The sequence below is a fragment of the Ahaetulla prasina genome, chromosome 5 (assembly GCF_028640845.1).
Source record: "Ahaetulla prasina isolate Xishuangbanna chromosome 5, ASM2864084v1, whole genome shotgun sequence".
Lineage (NCBI taxonomy): Eukaryota > Metazoa > Chordata > Lepidosauria > Squamata > Colubridae > Ahaetulla > Ahaetulla prasina.
The window spans coordinates 18,808,787-18,829,829 of NC_080543.1; the positions used below are offsets into that span (position 1 = coordinate 18,808,787).

At 39.2% G+C, this 21,043-nt stretch overlaps 1 protein-coding gene across 1 annotated transcript in view; it reads left to right on the forward strand.

Annotated features, from left to right (window-relative positions):
* Positions 1-21,043, forward strand: part of CNTN5 (contactin 5) — a 927,011-nt gene that overhangs the window by 819,301 nt on the left and 86,667 nt on the right. Inside the window, exons 14-15 of the mRNA XM_058185575.1 lie at positions 19,714-19,841; positions 20,599-20,774. Of these exons, the coding sequence (XP_058041558.1) occupies positions 19,714-19,841; positions 20,599-20,774 (304 nt within the window). The remainder of the gene's footprint in view (positions 1-19,713; positions 19,842-20,598; positions 20,775-21,043) is intronic.

Here is a 21,043-nt window from a genome sequence, read left to right on the forward strand (position 1 = left end):
AATGACATCAAGCTGGTCACGCCCACCCTGGTCATGCCCCCCTCCCCTCCCCCAAGATCAAACACAACCCTGATGTGGCCCTCAATGAAATGGAACTTCACACCCCTGATGTATGTGCATGTGTACGTATTTCCTTTTATGATAAACAGCATTACGCAGACTACAGAAATGTGAGAAATAATATACCAAAAGAAAGGCATAAAATAAGAAAATCATAGCTAAATCTAATTAAAACCAAGACTGAGCACAGTATCTTTGCATATCTTTTTATGGTGCAGTCTTCCATCCTTCCTTCCTCCATGCCCATATACAGGTAACCCTCCTCTTACCATAGTTCATACAGGGACTGTTTTAGGGACAATGACAATGAGCCTTTATTGATTAGCCCCTGGGTCATATCAAAGTGCAAAGTTCCAGAAACAAATGATTACTAAAATTTGATAAAAGCAATTTAAAATGAAATTGGGTAAGATGCAATTTAAAATGGAATTGAAATAAAATATGATTTAAAATGAAATTGGAATAAAATGCAGTATAAAATGAAATTGAAATACAATACAATAATTTAAGATATAGATAAAATATGAGAAAATTATATTTCAGTGCACCCCTGCAATCTACCCCAATCAGTCCCACATATGCCAATCTCAACCGAACCATTTTGCTTAAAGACTGTGCTGTGTTAAATGTTATTTTCAGATTCTGGCCGCACATAAGGTAAGTTGTTTTGATATGGGGATCCCAATGGGTCATTCGTCTGGTATATAGACTGAGGTGCCTATCTCTCACCCTCTTATATAGGCAACAATCAAACAGGATGTGAGCCAGGTCTTCTACCTCTGCCGCTTTGCAAATGCAGAGACTTCTATTGTAGGGTATAGAATGGAATCTCCCGTATCTGAATCTCTGTTCGAATCTCGCTATAGGGACAGTTCAAAGTTACAATGTCACCTGGAAAAGTGACTTACGACCCTTTTACACACTGGCAACCATTGCAGCAGGGTCACGTGATCAAAATTTGGCAACGGACTCGTATTTATAAAGGTTGCAGCGTCCCGAGATTATGTGATTCCCCCTTTTGCGACTTTCTGACAAGCAAAGTCAATCTGGGGGAGCCAGGTTCTCTGTAACTAACTTAACAACTACAGCGATTCACTTAACAATGGCGGCAAGAAAGGTCGCAAAATGGTCCAAACTCGCTCAACTGTCTCGCTTAGTAACAGAAATGTTGGGCTCCTTTATGGTCATAAATCGAGGATTACCTGTATTGCTTCATCCGTTCGATGCCTTTTGTTCTTTAAATGTTCCACTTCTTTCTGTGAGGATTCTGAAGCTGGTCTTCCCCTTTCCCTCTATCTACTCTCTCACTCTATCTTCATAAAGTTGCTTTAAGAGTCCATTTTTATTGATTCTATCTCATCCTTCTTTCATATTGGTAATTCAATTTTTATTCAGCCCACATTCATTCAGAGGCCATTAATTTTCTCTTGTGTTCACTTCACACACATTCCAACTACATTCACCTCGCCTTTATATTACTTCTGACATATCCAACTTTCACTCCCACATAACAAAGTTAAATAAAAGCGTCCTGTTATATATAACTAATTTTCTTACCCATGTTCTTCTCAACAAGGTCATATTCATTTTCTTTCTAACTACCTTTGAACTTCTTAAAATTTCTTCATCCAATTCTCCATCTTTAGTAAGCATTCAGTGAAGTTATAAGGACATGTCTATAAGGACAAGTTTATAGAAGGTAAGCTTGCAACCATTGCAGTCTGTTAAAAAAAACAGAATTATTTGCACAAAATTGGCAAAACAAAAGTATACTATAGACGAAAAGGTAATAAAGAAAATGTTAGAATGTGCTGAATTTGACAGGTTAACAATGGAACTTAAAGATAAAGAGGAATGAGAGTATTACTTAATATGGCACTTATTGTACAAATGGTTAGATAACTGGTGCAGAGATTAGTAACTTAATAACGAAAGAAGATCAACAAAATAGAAATAGATACAGTTATATAGATATATATAAGAATATATACTGTAAGCAATAGTACTATAGGACTGTACGTGACCATAGATTAAAACAAATAGAGTGATAAATGTATGGAGTGTTATGGTACAACTGTGAAAATAATGGTTATAACTATGACATACAACATTATGTATTTAAAAGAGACTATATTGTATGACTACGAGAATAATGGTTATACTCAAGGTGCATAATACTATCATCTCTATATAAAAATGCATATGGGTTTATATCCCCATTCCACACTCTTCCAAGCACAAGCATTCTTTATACACTTGTTCATATATTACATTAATATAGATATATTAAATAGTGAAAGAATCATCACATATTCTTGTCTTATTTACCATTAAATACTGAGGTAAACATTTTATCCTTTACGTTCCATATTCCCTTATCAAATGCAGCGATCAATGTTTAGTTCCATTTTTATATTTAAAAAAAACTTACATTATGGTTGCGTGGAACTGCTTTTGTATTTTGGAAGATTTTGGAAGGAAAAACTGCAAGAGCCTCATAGTTATCACTTCCAAGCAGTATTGCAAGTGTGCCCAAGTATTTCAAGTGTGGCCTTACCAAGGCATTATAAAGTGATAGTAACACTTCACATGATCCTGATTCTGTCCCTCTGTTTATGCAGCCTAGAACTGTGTTGGCTTTTTTGGCAGCTGCTTTATTTTTTATTAAAGTTAAATCAAGGGAGAAGTAGAATAAAATAAGCTGCTAAAATGATTCAGAAAGTTAAAAGTTAAAACAATATAACAGAGCTATTGCCACAGATAACAGAGCTGTTGCCACAGATAACTTCATTGTAAGTGAAAGAAGAGAATAATGACATTCAACATACTGAAACCTAAATATAAATCAGTAAAATTACTTCCTTCACCTTACCTGAAATTTTACCTTAACTTAAATTCCTTGAGCAATTCTTACAGACTCATTTTTAGAGGTTATCAGTAGTATAAAAGTGTGGTATAGTAATTAAAGCATCAGGTTAGAAACCAGGAGTCTGGGAGTTCTAGTTCTGCTTTAGACATAAAGCCTGCTGGGTGACCTTGGGCCGATCACTTTCTCTCAGTGGTGGATTGCTACAGGTTCACCCGGTTTGGGAAAACCAGTAGCAGCGGTGCGGGGAAGCTCCGCCCACTTGCCCAGAGGTCATCAAAAACACTCTGCGTATGCACAGAACCTTCTGTGCATGTGCAGGAGCGCCGCACGCTCTCAAAGCGAGCACGCGCATGCACGCGCTCCCAGTAGCGAACCGGTAGCGCCAGGATTTGAAACCCACTACTGCTCTCAACCCTAGGAAGGAGGCAGTGACAAACTACTTCTGAAATCCTGCCAAGCAGACAAAGATACCAAAACAACTAACAGTGTTATAAAGAAAAATGGCAGCCACAACCATGCAATTAATTCCTGTTCTCTGATTCAACTGCACAATTGAAGCTGCCATCTTGAATTTTTATTAACCCAAGTGGTTTACCTGAACGGTGGGCAGAATTCTCTGCAATTCTTTTTTTGGTCACAGAGAGTAATTTTTGGATTCTTGATCAGCGGCTTCCAAGGAGAAAAAATTAAAAATGGAACTAGATATAGGAATCTAAGTTAAAAGCCTTTCTGGAGATAGACAGGCTGTTATTTTGTCTGTTGTCAGTTTAGTTTTTCAATAATGAAAACAAACAAACATATGCTTGTTTCCATCTGTTAAGATTCTATCATCCCTCTCAAATTAAAAGGGGATTAAACGGTTTTGAGGTGGAGAGAAAAGTAGAAAAGTGGGATTGAAATATTTTCTCTTAGCCAGAAAGGAATTTGAAGTGATAATTATGAGCCTCCTCCTTTCCAAAATCTGAAAGAAATCATTGACATTTCTATTTTTAATTCAAAACAACTTCAGATTGAAGCCCTCCAGCTTCACCTACTTTGTCATTGTTATTTATGGCATTTCTCATTGGAACAATCAATCAGTCCTAGTTGAAATGGAACATGTGTCTAAACAATTTGGAATTTGCAAACTAAAACTTTATCAGAAAGTCAGATTTGCCATTAGCTATGCCACTGACTATATGAATCAGATAAATTTGGGGAATATTAATATATTTTCATGGAGCTTGAAGAAAGCTTTAATATTTGGTTGGGCTAAGCTGTAAATACACTGTTCTTCTTTGAATTCTGCAAAGTATCTCATCCAACAAGGAATTCACAATTTCACTTTAAATGTTACTTTGGCCATTTTAGAAGCACTTTTATCTCATCCGTGTACCTTAATTACCAGGAATGATGGTGCAGGTTTTCAAACAGAATGGTCAGCCAGTCGAAAATAAATAGATTGTGTTATCTGCAAGTTTAATATTCCAGCAGCATTACTCTGAATAAAACAACCTTGCAAAGAAATAGGTTCCAACTGAATGGACTACATTACAAGGCTCATTTTAATAACAAATATGATTCCAGTCAACAATCATTATTCCAAGAAGAGAGGAAATTTCCATGTAAATATTCAACTGCCAGCTTTAAAGTTAAGAAAACTCTCATCATAGCCACTGATGGTAACATGGGTTGCAATTCATGAGAAAAATAAAAGATTCATATATTCATTATACGTAGTTGTGTTTGTGAAATATATAGCTCTGTGATGGTTCTTTTCTTTCCTCAGCAGATGTTTTTGGTGGCAGTATGGGAGGAGAAATATGTTGTCTGTTGTTGTTGTTGTTAGTTGCAAAATCGTGTCTGACCCATCGTGACCCCATGGACAACATTCCTCCAGGCTTTCTTGTCCTTTACCATCCCCCCGGAGTCCATTTAAGCTCATACCTACTGCTTCAGTGACTCCATCCAGTCACCTCATTCTCTGTCGTCCCCTTCTTCTTTTGCCCTCAAACTTTCCCAGCATTAGGCTCTTCTCAGTGAGTTCTTCCTTCTCATTAGGTGGCCAAAGTATATGAGTTGTTGTCAGTTGTGGAGTAACACAAAGATCTGTTCTCTGTCTTTTGCTATGCTACATGGAGGCTTTGAGGGAGGTCATCAAGCAATTTGGTGTTCAATATCAACTGATGTTGATTGTACTCACTCAGTGCTGGAATCTTATAAATCTTGAATCTGGAGGCAGAACTGAATATCAAGTTGCTACTTGTGTATTGCAGTTTCTCTTTTTGCCCTAATGATTAGTCTGAATGGTGAGGCACTCAGGAGCAGGTGTGTATGTCGGGGGTCCTGGACTCATGACTTCTGGTAGATCATTAGCTGTAGGCCATGGCTAGGGGAGCAAGCTTCTTTTGTTGCATCAGTTCTAGACTTTCCTGAGACAAGATCTCATGACACTGACTCATGCTCATATCATCACCCATGAACTCTACATGAGGCTACCTTCAAAAAACATCTCATTAACTTCACTCGATATAGAACACAGTGGCCCTGAAACTTGTCAGCAGTTATACTAGGAGCATGACCTATCACAAAGCAGGTATTAATTTCCTATTAGCTACAAGGTGCAATTCCAAGTTTTGCTGTCCGGCTATCTGCAGACATTGGTCCAGCTATTACCATTGTATATGGAAAAACAGCTGATCATTCCTCATTCAGGAGATTTAAGGGGGCAGAGGATGCTTGGTCAACTGTCAATGGTGTCACCAACATTTTAGAATGCCTCCTACTTGGTGGTGGCGCAGTGGTTAGAATGAAGTACTGTCGGCTAACACACTACTCACTCCAGGAATTTGATTCTGAATGGCTCAAGGTTGAACTCAGCCTTCCATCCTTCCGAGGTGGGTAAAAATGAGGACCCAGATTATTGGGGCAATATGCTGACTCTGTAAACTTCTTAGACAGGGCTTTAAACCACTGTGAAGCAGTATATAAATCTAAATGCTATTGCTACTTACGATTAAATCTATTTTTTCCTTGGACACCTTCTGGAAGATGTTAAAGACCGAGCCTTTCCAAGGGACTTTTGGATTGTGTCTTCTCATTGTTTGGAGGGGGGTAATTTTATGATTTAACTTATGGTATTGCAGGGTTTTTTTTCTGTGTTTATGTGTTTTTGCATTTTAATTTTAATTGTATTAGTAAGCCATCTAGAGTCATGGGTGTATCTCTCTATAAAAAAATATCTAATAAATAAAAAAACTAACAATAACAATATTTGGAAAAATAGGAAGTTTGTAGAAGCATCCCTACCCAATAAAAATGTTTTAAATACTGAGATTCCAAAAATCAGAAACCTAACTGACTATTGTGGAGGTGGTCATAGAGAGTTGAATGAACAGACGACTATAATAGAATAGCCTGGGCAAGAATTAGGCAATTATCCAACTGAAATTTTGTCTTTCAGTTTTGTTTTTCTTTTTTGATGTCTCCTTGAATTTACAGAGTGACTATATTTTAATTCTGAGCAAAATATTATATATTGCAACATTTTTATTGCAGGTCCCACGTGTATGCAGGGGTGGGCTTCAAAAATTTTAGCAAGGGGTTCTCTGCCCGGTTGCTGGGTGGGCGTGGCCATGGTGGGCATGGCCGTGGTGGGCGTGGCCTAGTCAACCTCCTGCACCATGGAGTGAGGGGGTGTTTTTGCCCTCCAGGAGGGCAAAAATGGGCTCCCCAGGCTCCGGAGGCCATCTCAGGGCCAGAAACGGGCCCATTTCTGGCCTTCCCAAACTTCCAGTAGGCCCGTTTTTCACCCTCCCCAAGCCTCTGCACACGCCCTGCACTTACTTGCATCCAAAACAGGCCGTGTGGGGACTCCTGTGAAGGGAGGGGTGGGTGGGGCCAGCCAGGAGTGGGATTTGGGGGTTCTTTGAACTGCACAGAATCTTAGGTAGAGGTTCTCCCAAACCCCTGCTAACCCCCAGCAGCTCATCCCTGCTTCTATGCCTTTATTTATCATCACGTTTTGATGTCAAGTTTCCATGTTCTTGCAAAGCCTTTGAGAGTTGAATAATGTGGCGAATAGGTGGCTGGTTTCTTCTAAAGTCTTAACAAAGACAACTGTCCCAAGTTTATCATAGAATATGTATGCACATATGCATGATTTAAATCGACTTGTTTGTGAATGAGCTAATTTTCTCCGTTTGTCAGTCATGAACCCAAAGAGAGATTTACAACAGTGGAGGGATAAATCACATTTTGTCCTAAATCTATTGTTCTCAGAATCTAATCTAGGAATTGATGCCAAGGGAAATAAATATTAAATATTCCATCAGCTTCAAAACATATTTTATAGACCTTGTTATAAAATTTATAGAAATTGATTCTAAGCCAAATTTATATATAAGTTCCAAAAACTAGTTTTGCTTGTATTTTTTTTCTTGTTTGCAGTACTAACATCGTGTGTGTGTGTGTGTGTGTGTGTGTGTGTGTGTGTTATATTTTATGTTAGTTTGGCCTATTTCTCTTTTGGATAGCAATTGCTCAGGTTATTATATTACCAACAGCCCCTGTTGTTGCTGCTGTTATAAATTAATATCCAGTTGTGTCCAGAAAAGGAAAGTCTCAAGAGTTGTTTTTTTTTAAAAAAAACAAAAACCCAGCATTTAAAAAAAAATTATGACAAGCTGAAAGCAGCAGCCAAACTGTAAAGAACCAAAATTAGCAATCAGGGAACCAATTAAATAAGGTATTAACTTTCAATCCAAGGGTAACTCTGAGCATCATAGGAGCTCACAGGATAAATCAGATAACCCCTCAAAGGATGGAGAAGAAAAAATCCCTGGAGGATCACATCCAATTTCAGATATCCATTCCCCAGTGATATTGCTGAAGCTCTTTTTTAACGTTTGAGCTGAGACTTCAGAAAGCATCAGGGAAAAGTTTAGCGCTATATATATTCTTCCCTTTGCAAGACTAAATGAGATGTTGCTTTCATTTGGGGGAAATTGTACTTTAATGGTTCATAAATCTTTGATGAGTGTACATCAGAGGTGGTATTCAGCTGGTTCTGGTGAACTGGTAGCTCCAACAATCAGTTGGCCCTGCCTATTTGCCCCCGCTCTATCCTGTCCTTTATTTCCTACTTTGTAGCTCATCTCAATCACGTTGCACAGCTGATTCCTCCCCCCAACCACTGTTCTACTTACTATTGTTGACTTGGAAAGTAAGCAGCTGAGCTTCTAAATGCTCCATTTTTAGTGCTGCGCACAAGCACTGTTGTTAAATCGGCAGCATTCTACCACAGGTTCTTCCAACATGTTAAAAACAAGAAAAAAGTCAAGGAAACAATTGGCCCATTGCTGGGAGAAAGTGGCAAGAAGATGACAAGCAACAGGGAGAAAGCAGATCTACTTAACTCATATTTTGCATCTGTCTTTACACAAAAGGAAAAAACAATCCAACCTATCAAAAACAGCACTACAAAAAACAGATTAGAAACACAAGTTAAAATAGGGAAGAAAATGGTAAGTGAACACCTGTCTACCCTAGACGAGTTCAAATCACCAGGAACGGATGGATTATACCCCAAGGTTCTGAAAGAACTGGCAGATGAGATCTCAGAACCACTGAACTATATCTTTCAAAGATCCTGGAGCACAGGGGAGCTGCCAGAGGACTGGAAAGAGCTGATGTAGTTCCCATCTTCAAAAAAGGGAAAAAAACAGATCCAGGAAACTACAGACCTATCAGTCTGACCTCAATACCGGGGAAGATTCTGGAAAAGATAATCAAGCAACGAATCACCGAACACCTAGAAGCAAACAAAGTAATAACCAAAAGCCAACATGGGTTTGTCAAAAACAGATCATGCCAGACTAATCTTATCGCATTCTTTGACAAAATGACAAAATTAGTAGACCAGAGGAATGCTGTCGATATAATTTACTTGGACTTCAGTAAAGCATTTGATAAAGTAGACCATAACCTACTACTAGATAAAGTAGAAAAATGTGGGTTAGACAGCACCACCACCAGATGGATTCGTAACTGGCTGACCAACCGCACTCAACGTGTAGTCCTCAACGGAACTACATCCACATGGAGGGAAGTATGCAGTGGAGTACCCCAAGGCTCTGTTTTAGGCCCAGTACTCTTCAACATCTTCATCAATGACTTGGACGAGGGGATAGATGGGGAACTCATCAAATTTGCAGATGACACCAAGCTGGCAGGAATAGCCAACACTCCAGAAGATAGGCTCAAGTTACAGAAAGATCTTGACAGACTTGAACATTGGGCGCTATCTAACAAAATGAAATTCAACAGTGAAAAAAGTAAAGTTCTACATTTAGGCCAAAAAAACAAAATGCACCAGTACCGTATATGTGGTACCTTGCTCAATAGTAGTACCTGTGAGAGGGATCTTGGAGTACTAGTGGATAACCATTTAGATATGAGCCAGCAGTGTTACCTCCGCTGAGAATCAGGCTTGCCTCTGCAGCTCTGCCCAAAGTCCTAGCAAAGTCCTCAGAGCAGGCAGGAGACCAGTAAGTGACTTCAGCAAGATAAGTTTGACTTTTGCCTGACTCAGAGACTGCCAGCAAGTAGATCCTTTATATAGGCCATGGGGTGTGGCTCCATGACTCAGCACTCATTAAGGCCTGCCCCTCCCTTCCTTCTGTTGCCTCTGCCTCTCCAATCTTCTGATGCGAGATGTCACCCAATCAGCTGTTGTTAGAGTAAACCTCTACAGAAAGATCTTGACAGACTTGAACATTGGGCGCTATCTAACAAAATGAAATTCAACAGTGAAAAAAGTAAGGTTCTACATTTAGGCCAAAAAAACAAAATGCACCAGTACCGTATATGTGGTACCTTGCTCAATAGTAGTACCTGTGAGAGGGATCTTGGAGTCCTAGTGGATAACCATTTAGATATGAGCCATTAAGAAAGCCAACACAGTTCTGGGCTGCATAAACAGAGGGATAGAATCAAGATCACGTGAAGTGTTAGTGCCACTTTATAATGCCTTGGTAAGGCCACACTTGGAATATTGCATCCAGTTTTGGTTGCCACGATGTAAAAAAGATGTTGAGACTCTAGAAAGAGTGCAGAGAAGAGCAACAAAGATGATTAGGGGACTGGAGGATAAAACATATGAAGAACGGTTGCAGGAACTGGGTATGTCTAGTTTAACAAAAAGAAGGACTAGGGGAGACATGATAGCTGTGTTCCAATATCTTAGGGGCTGCCACAAAGAAGAGGGAGTCAGGCTGTTCACCAAAGCACCTGAGGGTAGAACAAGAAGCAATGGGTGGAAACTGATCAAGGAAAGAAGCAACTTAGAACTAAGGAGAAATTTCCTGACAGTTAGAACAATTAATAAGTGGAACGACTTGCCTTCAGAAGTTGTGAATGCTCCAACACTGGAAATTTTTAAGAAAATGTTGGATAACCATCTGACTGAGATGGTGTAGGGTTTCCTGCCTGGGCAGGGGGTTGGACTAGAAGGCCTCCAAGGTCCCTTCCAACTCTGATGTTATGTTATGTTATGTTAGGTGTACATAGCATGACTGTCACTAAGACCCATCAATTATGATGCAAGCTCTTAATTCGAGCCAATAGTCCTAGCTAGGCCTACTAGCTTCTCTCATTCAGCTTGCTTGTTGGGTCTTTCGTTTGATATGCTTCTTGAGTCAATGGGTCTTTAAGGATTAAAACAAGTGTTCCAATACCTCGCAGGAAAGTGTGATTAAATGCTTTTTTTGTTGGGTAAAGGTGTAGACTAGATCTCCAGTCTTAATTGTACCTGTACTACATGTAGTATTTCCAGCTAACAGGTTGCCACGAGATCAACAAAAGCCCAGTTATGGGGGGCCTTGGTGCTCTCTCTGAGCTTGGTTGCTTTCTTGCAAACATTTCATGAGCAGGGGGTTGAGCTAGAAGACCTCCAGGGTCCCTTCCAACTCGGTTATTCTGTTCTGTTAACTGATGAAGCTTCTTGGATGAGAAACAAAACACCCACTCTTTTTCCTCAGGGTTCAGTTGCCTTTTGAAAAAACACCTTTGAATGAAAGAAACTATTCAGAAGTAATTCTATGTGTTATGTACTGAATACATATAGTTGTGTTAAGCCCTGCTAAAGTGAAACTAACCTTTAGATGACCCTAACTGTGAACTCCAACTGTTTTGGAGGGAAACTTAGAACATTCATATCTGGATTATGATTGGTTAAGGCCAGTGGTGCGATTCAGCCAGTTCGCACCACTTCGGGAGAACCGGTTGTTAACTTTCTGAGCTGTTTGGCAAACTGGTTATTGGAAGAAATCATTAGGGCAGAGAACCAGTTGTTAAATTATTTGAGTCCCACCACTGGTTAAGGCCCTGTGGACCTAGAGTATAAATTACAGGCATTTGCCTGCTGTTCCTCATTTCCAGTTTTGAGTCAATAAGTGCTGTTGTAGCTATGCTGATCTGCTTCCTGTCTACTGAACCCCACTACACAATATTATGTGTCTTCTTGATTCCAATAAAAGAGGATATTTGTAGCTCAGGGATTAAATGAGGGGCCCTTGGTGCTCTCTGAGCTTGGTTGTTTTCTTGCAGACATTTCATTACCCAACTAGGTAATATCATCAGTGCTAGTCATCAAGGACCCCTCTTTCCTGATTCTTGTAGCCTGATGCAAGATAAATTTAAGCAGTTCCTATTTAGTGGGGGAAAGCATCATCGGTAGTGAATGCAGCCACTTATGGCCATTGATGACTGCACAGTCACGCAACCTCAATTTATAACATTTTCGCCAGAAAACAGCATTTATTTCCAGTTTCTGGCAAAAATGCCCCATAGCGAACAATGGGTTTGTTTTACAATCTCCCCAAAAAAGATCATAAAATGGATCGGTCACATTATGACCCATTTTACAATCCTCCTGACTTACGACTGTAATGAGCAGGTTCCATTACGGTCCTTAGTTGAGAACTGCCTGTATCCTCCAGCGTTATAATCTGTTTTAAATAAGGGAAGGATGAGACAAAAATCAGCTCTACAAATGTCCCCCACAAATTCCTTTTGACCTCTGATGACTAAGGGGTGACATAATAGCAGTGTTCCAGTATCTCAGGGGCTGCCACAAAGAAGAGGGAGTCAAGCTATTCTCCAAAGCATCTGAGGCAGGGGTGAAATGTAAAATTTGTTACTACTGGTTCTGTGGGCGTGGCTTGGTGGTGGTGGGTTAATGTAATTGGGTGGGTGTGGCCAACTTTTTCTTTTTTTACTTTTAAAGGCATTTTTTTACAACCTCTTCAGCTGAAGAGATTGTAGAAAAAATGCTTTTAAAGGGTTCTGATGATCCCAGCTGAGCTGTGCGATCATCAGAGGCTTTTTTTAACTTTTAAAAGTATTTTTTCAGCCGAAGAAAAAATGCTTTTAAAAGTAAAAAAAAAAAAAAAAACTCTGATGATTGCGCGGCTCAGCTGGGGGGTGGGCAGGGATTTTTGCTACCGGTTCTCTGAACCACCTGCCACCATCGCTACCGGATCGGATGATCCGGTCCAAACCGGATGATCCGGTCCGAACCGAGAGCATTTCACCCATGACCTGAGGACAGGACAAGAAGCAATGGGTGGAAACTAATCCAGGAGAGAAGCAACTTAGAACTAAGGAGAAATTTCCTGACAGTGAGAACAATTAATCAGTGGAACAACTTGTCTCCGGAAGTTGTGAATGCTCCAACACTGGAAGTTTCTAAGAAGATGTTGAATAACTATTTGTCTAAAGTGGTGTAGGGTTTCCTGCCTAAGCAGGGGTTAGACTAGAAGACCTCCAAAGTCCCTTCCAACTCTGTTTATTCTATTCTATTCCTACAAAAAAAAAATCCAGTTTTTTACATTGTTATTCCGATTAATCAAAACTTTTAGCGAAGCAGTAACAACCTCCTAGCTGCTCTAAAATGCAAAAATTTACTATGAGTCTACAATAAAAGAGATGGAGAACTCAGAAGACCTTCAAGGAGAAATAAAGGTTTGTATTTACAAATATTTGTCCTCATTCCACATAATCTACATTAAAGGATATTGACAGCTTCTATATCTGAGTTAATATGAAGAGACAGATTGCTCTGATCAGACCTCTGCGAAAGGCTTGAGGGTAATAAGAGTCAGTCAGTGCAGCGTTCCAACCTGCTTTGCATCTAAAAAGCCCCCCTGTGAACATTCAGCACAAACTAATTTAATACCCCCAGTGGCCTTTTCAACTGAGGAAAGTAGGGAACCAGACCATTTAAGCCACATGTTTTTCTCTTTAACCCACTTGCTGATTTGGGGCTTTTATAATCTATTTCTTTGAACCCCTCTCTCCTGGGATTTAAAAATCTTTCATATTAATTTCCTCCTCCTGATTTCAGCTTCTCATTTAGAATTGTTGTTATAAATTAACTATTGATGTATATAAAGCAGTTTACATCATCTAGGGCAAAACTGAGATTTAGATGAAATAGACATAGATAATATAAATATATAGCTGGAACAAATATAAATGAAACAGCTAAAGATGATATAGATGTATATAATAAAAGAGAGAAAAAGAAAAAGAAAGAAAGAAAGAAAAAGAAAGAAAGAAAGAAAGAAGGAAGGAAGGAAGGAAGGAAGGAAGGAAGGAAGGAAGGAAGGAAGGAAGAAAAAGAAAGAAGGAAAGGAAGGAAGAAAGAAGGAAAGAAAAGGAAGGAAGGAAGGAAGGAAGGAAGGAAGGAAGGAAGGAAGGAAGGAAGGAAGGAGAGAGAAAGAAAGAAAGAAAGAAAGAAAGGAAGGAAGGAAGGAAGGAAGAAAGAAGAGAGGGAGGGAGGGAGGGAGGAAGGGAGGGAGGAAGGAAGGAAAATTATAATAGTGAGGGAGGGTCTGAGGGATGTCCTGCCTTAGCACTTGGCCACCAAAGGTGCCCCGACACGAGTGACATCGAGCTGGCCACGGCCACCCTCGTCATGCCCCCCTCCCTTACGCTGAGGTCAAACGCAACCCTGATGCATCCCTCAGTGAAATCTAGTGCAAAATTGAGATTTAGATGAAATTGACATAGATAATATAAATATATAGATGAAACAAATATAGATGAAACAGATATAGATGATATAGATATATGTAATAACAAAAGAGATAGAGAAAGAAAGGAAGGAGAGAGGGAGGGAGGAAGGAAGGAAGGAAGGAAGGAAGGAAGGAAGGAAGGAAGGAAGGAAGGAAGGAAGGAAGGAAGGAAGGAAGAAAGAAAAAGAAAGGAAGAAGACAAGACTATTAAATATGGCAGCCAATGCCACTATTTTTATCAAACATGCCTAACTAAATCAGGGCCACATTTGTGTTCTAGATTTATATATTTTACTACTAGGTTCCATCACAAAGAGTTGCATGCAACAATAGTAGCATTTAGGAAATCTAATTTTCATAATTTTGTGTATGCAACCTTTCTATTACACATGGTTTTCTATCCAGAATTTTGTGCACAACTACATAAAAGTAATTTTATGCAAGTGCTTGCAAAGCACAGTCTATTCACAAATGTAATTTCTGTAAACTATTCACTTCTTTATTTCGGATCCCTGAATATTGACAGACATTACCATCTTCATTCTTTTCTGGGCTGCAATGGAATCTATTTGGTGTATACAGAATAATAATTCTGTCTCATGGAAATACATGGTATGTAAAAGAGAGAGAGAGAGGCAGAGAGAGATCTCAAAGTTTAAACAATGTATTGATCAGATAACACTGATTCTTCTTTATCTCTATTAGCCTACATTTGCCTTGGTAGCCACACCATATTACTCTTATTCTTTAAAAGTGAGGTTGAAGAATGCAGATTTCATATCTTAATCATGAGATTAAAACAGTGAATTTAATGTCATCACGTTTTTCGAAATGAAATTAAAAGTCAGGTTATTTTATCTTGTTTCATTTCACTTCATATTTGTAGAACAAAGGAGTAAGCTGACTTGCCAGAAATAGTACAGTAAACATGAAAGAAGTAAATAAGCATTTTCTATTATTGTTGTTATAAAGGAATCATTATCAAGACAGCTCCACTTGTCAAAAATGGAGTAACCCAGTGGTGGGCTGCTGCCAGTTCAGACCGGTTCGGCCAAACTGGTAGTTCCGAGCACTAGTTTGTCCTGCCCACCTGCCCCGACGCTATCCGGTCCTAGATATCTCACTTTACAGCTCGCTTGCCCCACCCCACATCCCAGCTGATTTGCACACCTCTCCATTGCTGACCTAACAGGTGTGCAGGAAGCTGCCCCCATAGACAAAGCCTAGTTTTAGGTGTTGCATGCAAGTGCAGAAGATGCGCATGCATAGTGCATGTTTGCGAAGCGGGACTGCGCATGTGCTCACATTTTCGGCAAACCAGTTATTAAAGTATGTGCAGCCCATGTGTCGTGTCCCACTCCTCCGCTGACGGCCGGGTCAGGGAAATCCGAATCAGGCGTGCCTCTGCAGCTCTGCCAAAGTCCTAGCAAAGTCCTCAGGGCAGGCAGGAGACCAGAAAGTGACTTCAGCAAGATATGTTTAGACTTTGCCTGACTCAGAGAATGCCAGAAAGCAGGTCCTTTATATAGGCCATGGGGTGTGGCTCCATGACTCAGCACTTATCCAGGCCTGCCCCTCCCTTCCTTCTGTTGCCTCCGTCTATCAAGTCTTCTGACGCGAGGGTCACTCCAGTCTGCAGCTGTTGGCAATTGACCTCCCTCAGGCTCACATGCTGTGGAGGAGGGGGAGGGGTCTAGTTGCTCCGTTTGCCTGGGCATGGAGCCAGAGCTGGGGGCTGGAGATACTTCCTCCTCTTCAGCCTGTCTGGGCATGGAGCCAGGGCTGGGGCCGGGAGGCATACTAGGACATTCCTCCGTGTTCGGAAGCAGATAAGAAGGCCCCGGCTGTGGTGAGATCGGACGAGACACAACACCATGTCTGGAGTAAACCAATACTAAACCTTATTCCTGTGATAGTTTGAAAGATAAATTGACTCCTAACTGACTTGCTATTTGGATTGTATTGTTTATATGGTTAGGCCCAGGAATCAGAAGAAATTTATTTGACTTACATGTTATTGTGAACTTGCCAGACAGCCACCTCTTAAAGTTACTCATGAACTGGAAGCCAGTTAATCACTGTTCCACTTTTCTTTTTTCCAATTTTGCAAAGCAGTCTTTCAAATGAAAAACGTGCATATTGAAGGGAAATGCATATAAAAACTCATACATTGGTAAAACAGCATACCCAAAAGCATTACATTAAAGTAAATATAATGAAAAGCGAGAACAAAAGTACATAGCAAGGAAATTGTGTATGAGAATATGTGTAAATCTTTGGGCAGACTTTTTTTTTTTTTTAAAAAAAAACAGAATTGGATGTAGAAATTGAATGGAGTGTACCTACCACTGGAAAAACAAGATGCTATTTAGAATTTTTGTTAGATTTATATTTTGCTATTTCTTCCAGGAGTTCAAGCAATCTATGTTTGATAGATCCTTTCTCTGCTTCAATTTTCCTATAACAGCTCTTTGCCGTTGATTGGCTTGAGTGATTGAATATCTTTTCACAGAAATGGGTAGCTCATGGGTAGAATGTGGCCATCAGCTACCAGATTTTAGCATATCCATCTTTTTTAAATGCCCACAAAGCCTAGAAATTTGCCCATCTGTCAATATCATCATCCATCTCAGACACCTTCTGCACCTCAAAGGGCAAAGTAATGTCTAAAGTTTTCTAATGGTGGCTTTACAGATTGCATGAACGCAGCTATTTATAAATAAAAGTTTATGAATTAATTGGATAGGTATACAGCCAGATATAGAGCTTGCTTAACAAACCATATTGATATAAATCATAGATTAGAGTAATGCGTAGACCAGGTCATTTCCTAGCCTACTATAGATGGCCACAGCATCAGCCAGATGTTTGGAGTGTATTTGGCATTTCTGCCAACTCTATCAGTATTTTCCATGTACCTGGGCTAAACAGGTGTTGTTGTTTGATGGGATTAAAGGAATTGTCACAGGATGTAAGCTATGCTAATAAAGCTCCCCTTTGCAATTGACTGATGGTGATCTTGTCAATGCCGAGGGTGTTCAAGTGACGCTCCAAATGTTTTGAAATTGCACCCAAGGCACCTATTACTATTGGAACTACCTTTGCTTTCTTTTGCAACAGTCATTCAGCTTCTGTTTGCAAGTCATTACATTTTGTGATTTTCCCCAGTTCTTTCCGTACTATGCTACTGCCTCCAGGTATTGCAATGCTCACTATCAAGACTATTATTATTCAGGCAACTTTCTGGTGTCCTGTGAGACAGAGACCGAGTCACAGCATGTATTATCCCATTAAGCTATTCACTTCCCTCTCTGTTTTTTCTTCTTCTCTTGCTTCAGTTCTAAACTTGGTGATGATCAATCACGCTTTCACAAATCTGAGTTTACAATTGTATTCCACAGAATGGAGTGCAGCAAGAAACGTGAGGATGGAATGAATTCAGTTGTAACTCTCCTGTTACAATTTTTCACTCTCCCCGTCCGGCATTTAGCAAGCAGCTTGTCTTACCTTTCCATGCCCGAGATTTTTTCTTTCTTGCCCTAATTGATTGAATTGTTTACAGCACAGATTGAGTTCGCAAAGAAATTGTAGCACGTTTTTTCATGGCAATCGGGAACCTTTCGCCTGATAATTTTGTTCAATTGCATCGGACAACAGAAATGGCTATTTATTTCCTCTCAATTGGTCTAGGTTTGGTTCAGTTTGAAGAAGCTCCTCAGACTACACAAACAATTTCACCTAAGGCATATGAGCATGTGTCAGGTTGGGGGTGGGGGGAGAGAGAGACAGAGAGAGAGAAGTGAAGATCCTGTTATATATGAATGACATAATGATTAGCTTCTAAAGAAACATCTTCTCTCATATGAACTTATCTGAATGGCATGTGACTTTCCCAGTTATAGTGCACTATATGTGAAATACTGTTCCTCTGAGGCAGACTTGTCACACAGATTTAGTTCCAAGTAAAATACCTATCCCTCAGGGCCACCAACAAAATGTCACAGCATTATTCCTTTGTCGTGTTTCCCTAGTCTGCTGAACCTTCTTCCTTCCCTTACCTCCTTCCACCTGTTTTCCTTTTACTTCATTCCATAGTCATTTTTCATTGTATTTAGCAAAAACCTGCAGCTTCACCTTTATGCATGACAGATGCCAGTTTGACTATTGGTACTTGTCTGTCGGTATCAAAAACTGAGGAAGCTATTTGCATAAGTATGATTTTTTCCCCCTTAAAGAAAATACTATTTCTACTGGATTTTGCACTCACATGCCCCCGCCCCACCCCAAACAATATTAAAAGTTTTTTTTAAAAAGGAAGAATAGAATAGAATAGAATAGAATAGAATAGAATAGAATAGAATAGAATAGAATAGAATAGAATAGAATAGAATTTTTATTGGCCAAGTATGATTGGACACACAAGGAATTTGTCTTGGTGCAAATGCTCTCAGTGTACATAAAAGAAAAAATACATTTGTCAAGAATCATATGGTACAACACTTAATGATAGTCATAGGGAACAAATAAGCAATCAAATCATATTAGGAAATAGTCAATATAAATCGTAAGGATACAAGCAGCAAAGTTACAGTCATGTAATCATAAGTGGAAGGAGATGGGTGATAGGAACGATGAGAAGATTAATAGTAGTGCAGATTTAGTAAATAGTTTGACAGTGTTGAGGGAATTATTTGTTTAGCAGAGTGATGGGGCTTGGGAAAAAAACTGTTCTTGTGTCTAGTTGTTCTGTGTGCAGTGCTCTATAGTGTCGTTTTAAGGGTAGGAGTTGAAACATTTTATGTCCAGGATGTGAGGGGTCTAAATATTTTCACAGCCCTCTTTTTGACTCATGCAATATACAGGTCCTCAGTGGAAGACAGGTTGGTAGCAATCTACAGTATGATGATCACTTGTAAAATTTTAGTTCATTGGCTGCTGCTGCTATCATCGCAACCTACATCATGTCAGGAAAAATAATTATATATATGTATGTATGTATGTATGTATGTATGTATGTATGTATGTATGTATGTATGTATGTATAGTTTGGGAGTTGATACCCTATGTGGCTTCCATTTTCAGAAGTAGCATTACAGTTCTTGTGAAATTTAATTCCACCCTTCAATTTCATTTTGACCATATGCCATGCAGCTATAGTAAAGGGAAATAATATCCATTTGTAGCCAAATTTCATTTCCATCTTCATTCTGTCCTGCCATAGAGTATACTATAAATCATCTTTAGACTATATACAATTAATTTTCTCTTCTTTATCCATCTGCTGCTGCTTCTTTTTAAACCATGTTTTTGTTACATTTGTTTTTAAGGTCACTATCACATTCCATTTGAACAGCTGGTGCTTAATATTGAAAGATCGTTGGATGAGAAAGTTACACAATTAGTGAAAGAGAGATGTCATTTTAAAAACTCATTATGTTTTACTGTTTGCTAAAACAAGCACATTATGAGTACATTTTTAATAAAAGATTTGTCTGCTGGTTGAGGAATCTGGTTCCTTAAATCAGAAAAGTTTATTTTAACCATATTTGAAAGACTGCAAAATTCAATTCCTTTTCTTCATAGTTAAGAAACATGGCCAGACTTCACAATTCTATTTACGAGACTTAAAAAGAAATGACACTATAGAAATTACCTTCATTTGAGATAATATAATATGCAATTTCAGGATAAAAACTTTTTTCTTTTCTTTTTTTTTACAATTTTCAGGGTAAGTGTTCTTCCAGATGGAAGCCTGCAAATTCTGAATGCCTCCAAATCTGATGAGGGGAAATACGTATGCCGAGGAGAAAATATATTTGGTTCAGCAGAAATTACAGCTTCAGTATTTGTGAAAGGTGAGATATAACCGGAAAGTGATTGATCTGCATAGGGTTGCACCAGGTAAAGCAGAGTACTCCAACAAAAGTCAGTTTGGTCTAGTGGTTATGCAACCTTTCAAAATCCAGCCCTGTGCAGATATGTTGGACTATAATATATCTATTATTTCTGCTCATTGGAAGCAAGTGGAAGTTGCAGTCCAACACATAACATTCTCTCTCTCCCACCCATCTTCCAAAGAATAGTCACAAAGGAACTACTAATAAGAATAAAATAATTGCATCTTAAAAATTAATTAAAAAACACAAAGGGAACCCATAAAACATTTAAAAGATATCAGAGGAGCAGACGATACTCCAGAATTAAAAACCCAACTTTGTATTCTAAACATCCTACACACCAAAATTGTACCTGAATATTTTTTTTTCCTTTTTCTCAACCACAGACACAAAGCATTGGTCTGAGAAAACCACTAAAAGGAGGAGGGAAGGAATGGGTGTGTGTTTGGGGGAAAAAATGTCCCCAAATTACAATTACTGCTGAAGTCACTTGGGTTTGTTTGAGTGATCTTTGTCCCCTCTATACTTTTATAATGACTGTGGAAAGGGCAAACAAAATGAGAAATTCCTGTACAACTCAAAGTATCACAATCTACATTTTCCTGATTGTTCTATCTATTTTGCAAGAGTGTCACTCAGTGCAGGCCCAACCAGTAAAAGCAACAAATACAGGGATATTTCCCAGTTGATGTTATTGATTTGTTTTGTCTCCTAGAGCCTACCAGGATAGACCTGTCCCCCAAGAGAACTGAGCTTACGGTGGGAGAAAGCATTGTCCTCAGCTGCAAAGCTTTTCATGACCCAACCTTAGATGTCATCTTTCACTGGAGTCTGAATGGGCAGCCTATCGATTTTGAAAAAGAAGATGGACATTTTGAAAGCATCAGGGCGGTGAGCATCAGTTAAAATCCATTTTCTTTGACAACTCTAACGGAATGAAACGTGCTGGACAAATCTTCTCTTCACTGCAAATTTGCAGTTATGACAGAATAGGAAGGAAGGAAGGAAGGAAGGAAGGAAGGAAGGAAGGAAGGAAGGAAGGAAGGAAGGAAGGACTCATTTACTGAATTTACCATCTCATTTAATTAAATTAATTGAAGTATAGGATAGTTGCTTTAGGCAAAAAGAAATTGCAGTGAATCCAATCATTTGGCTATTGT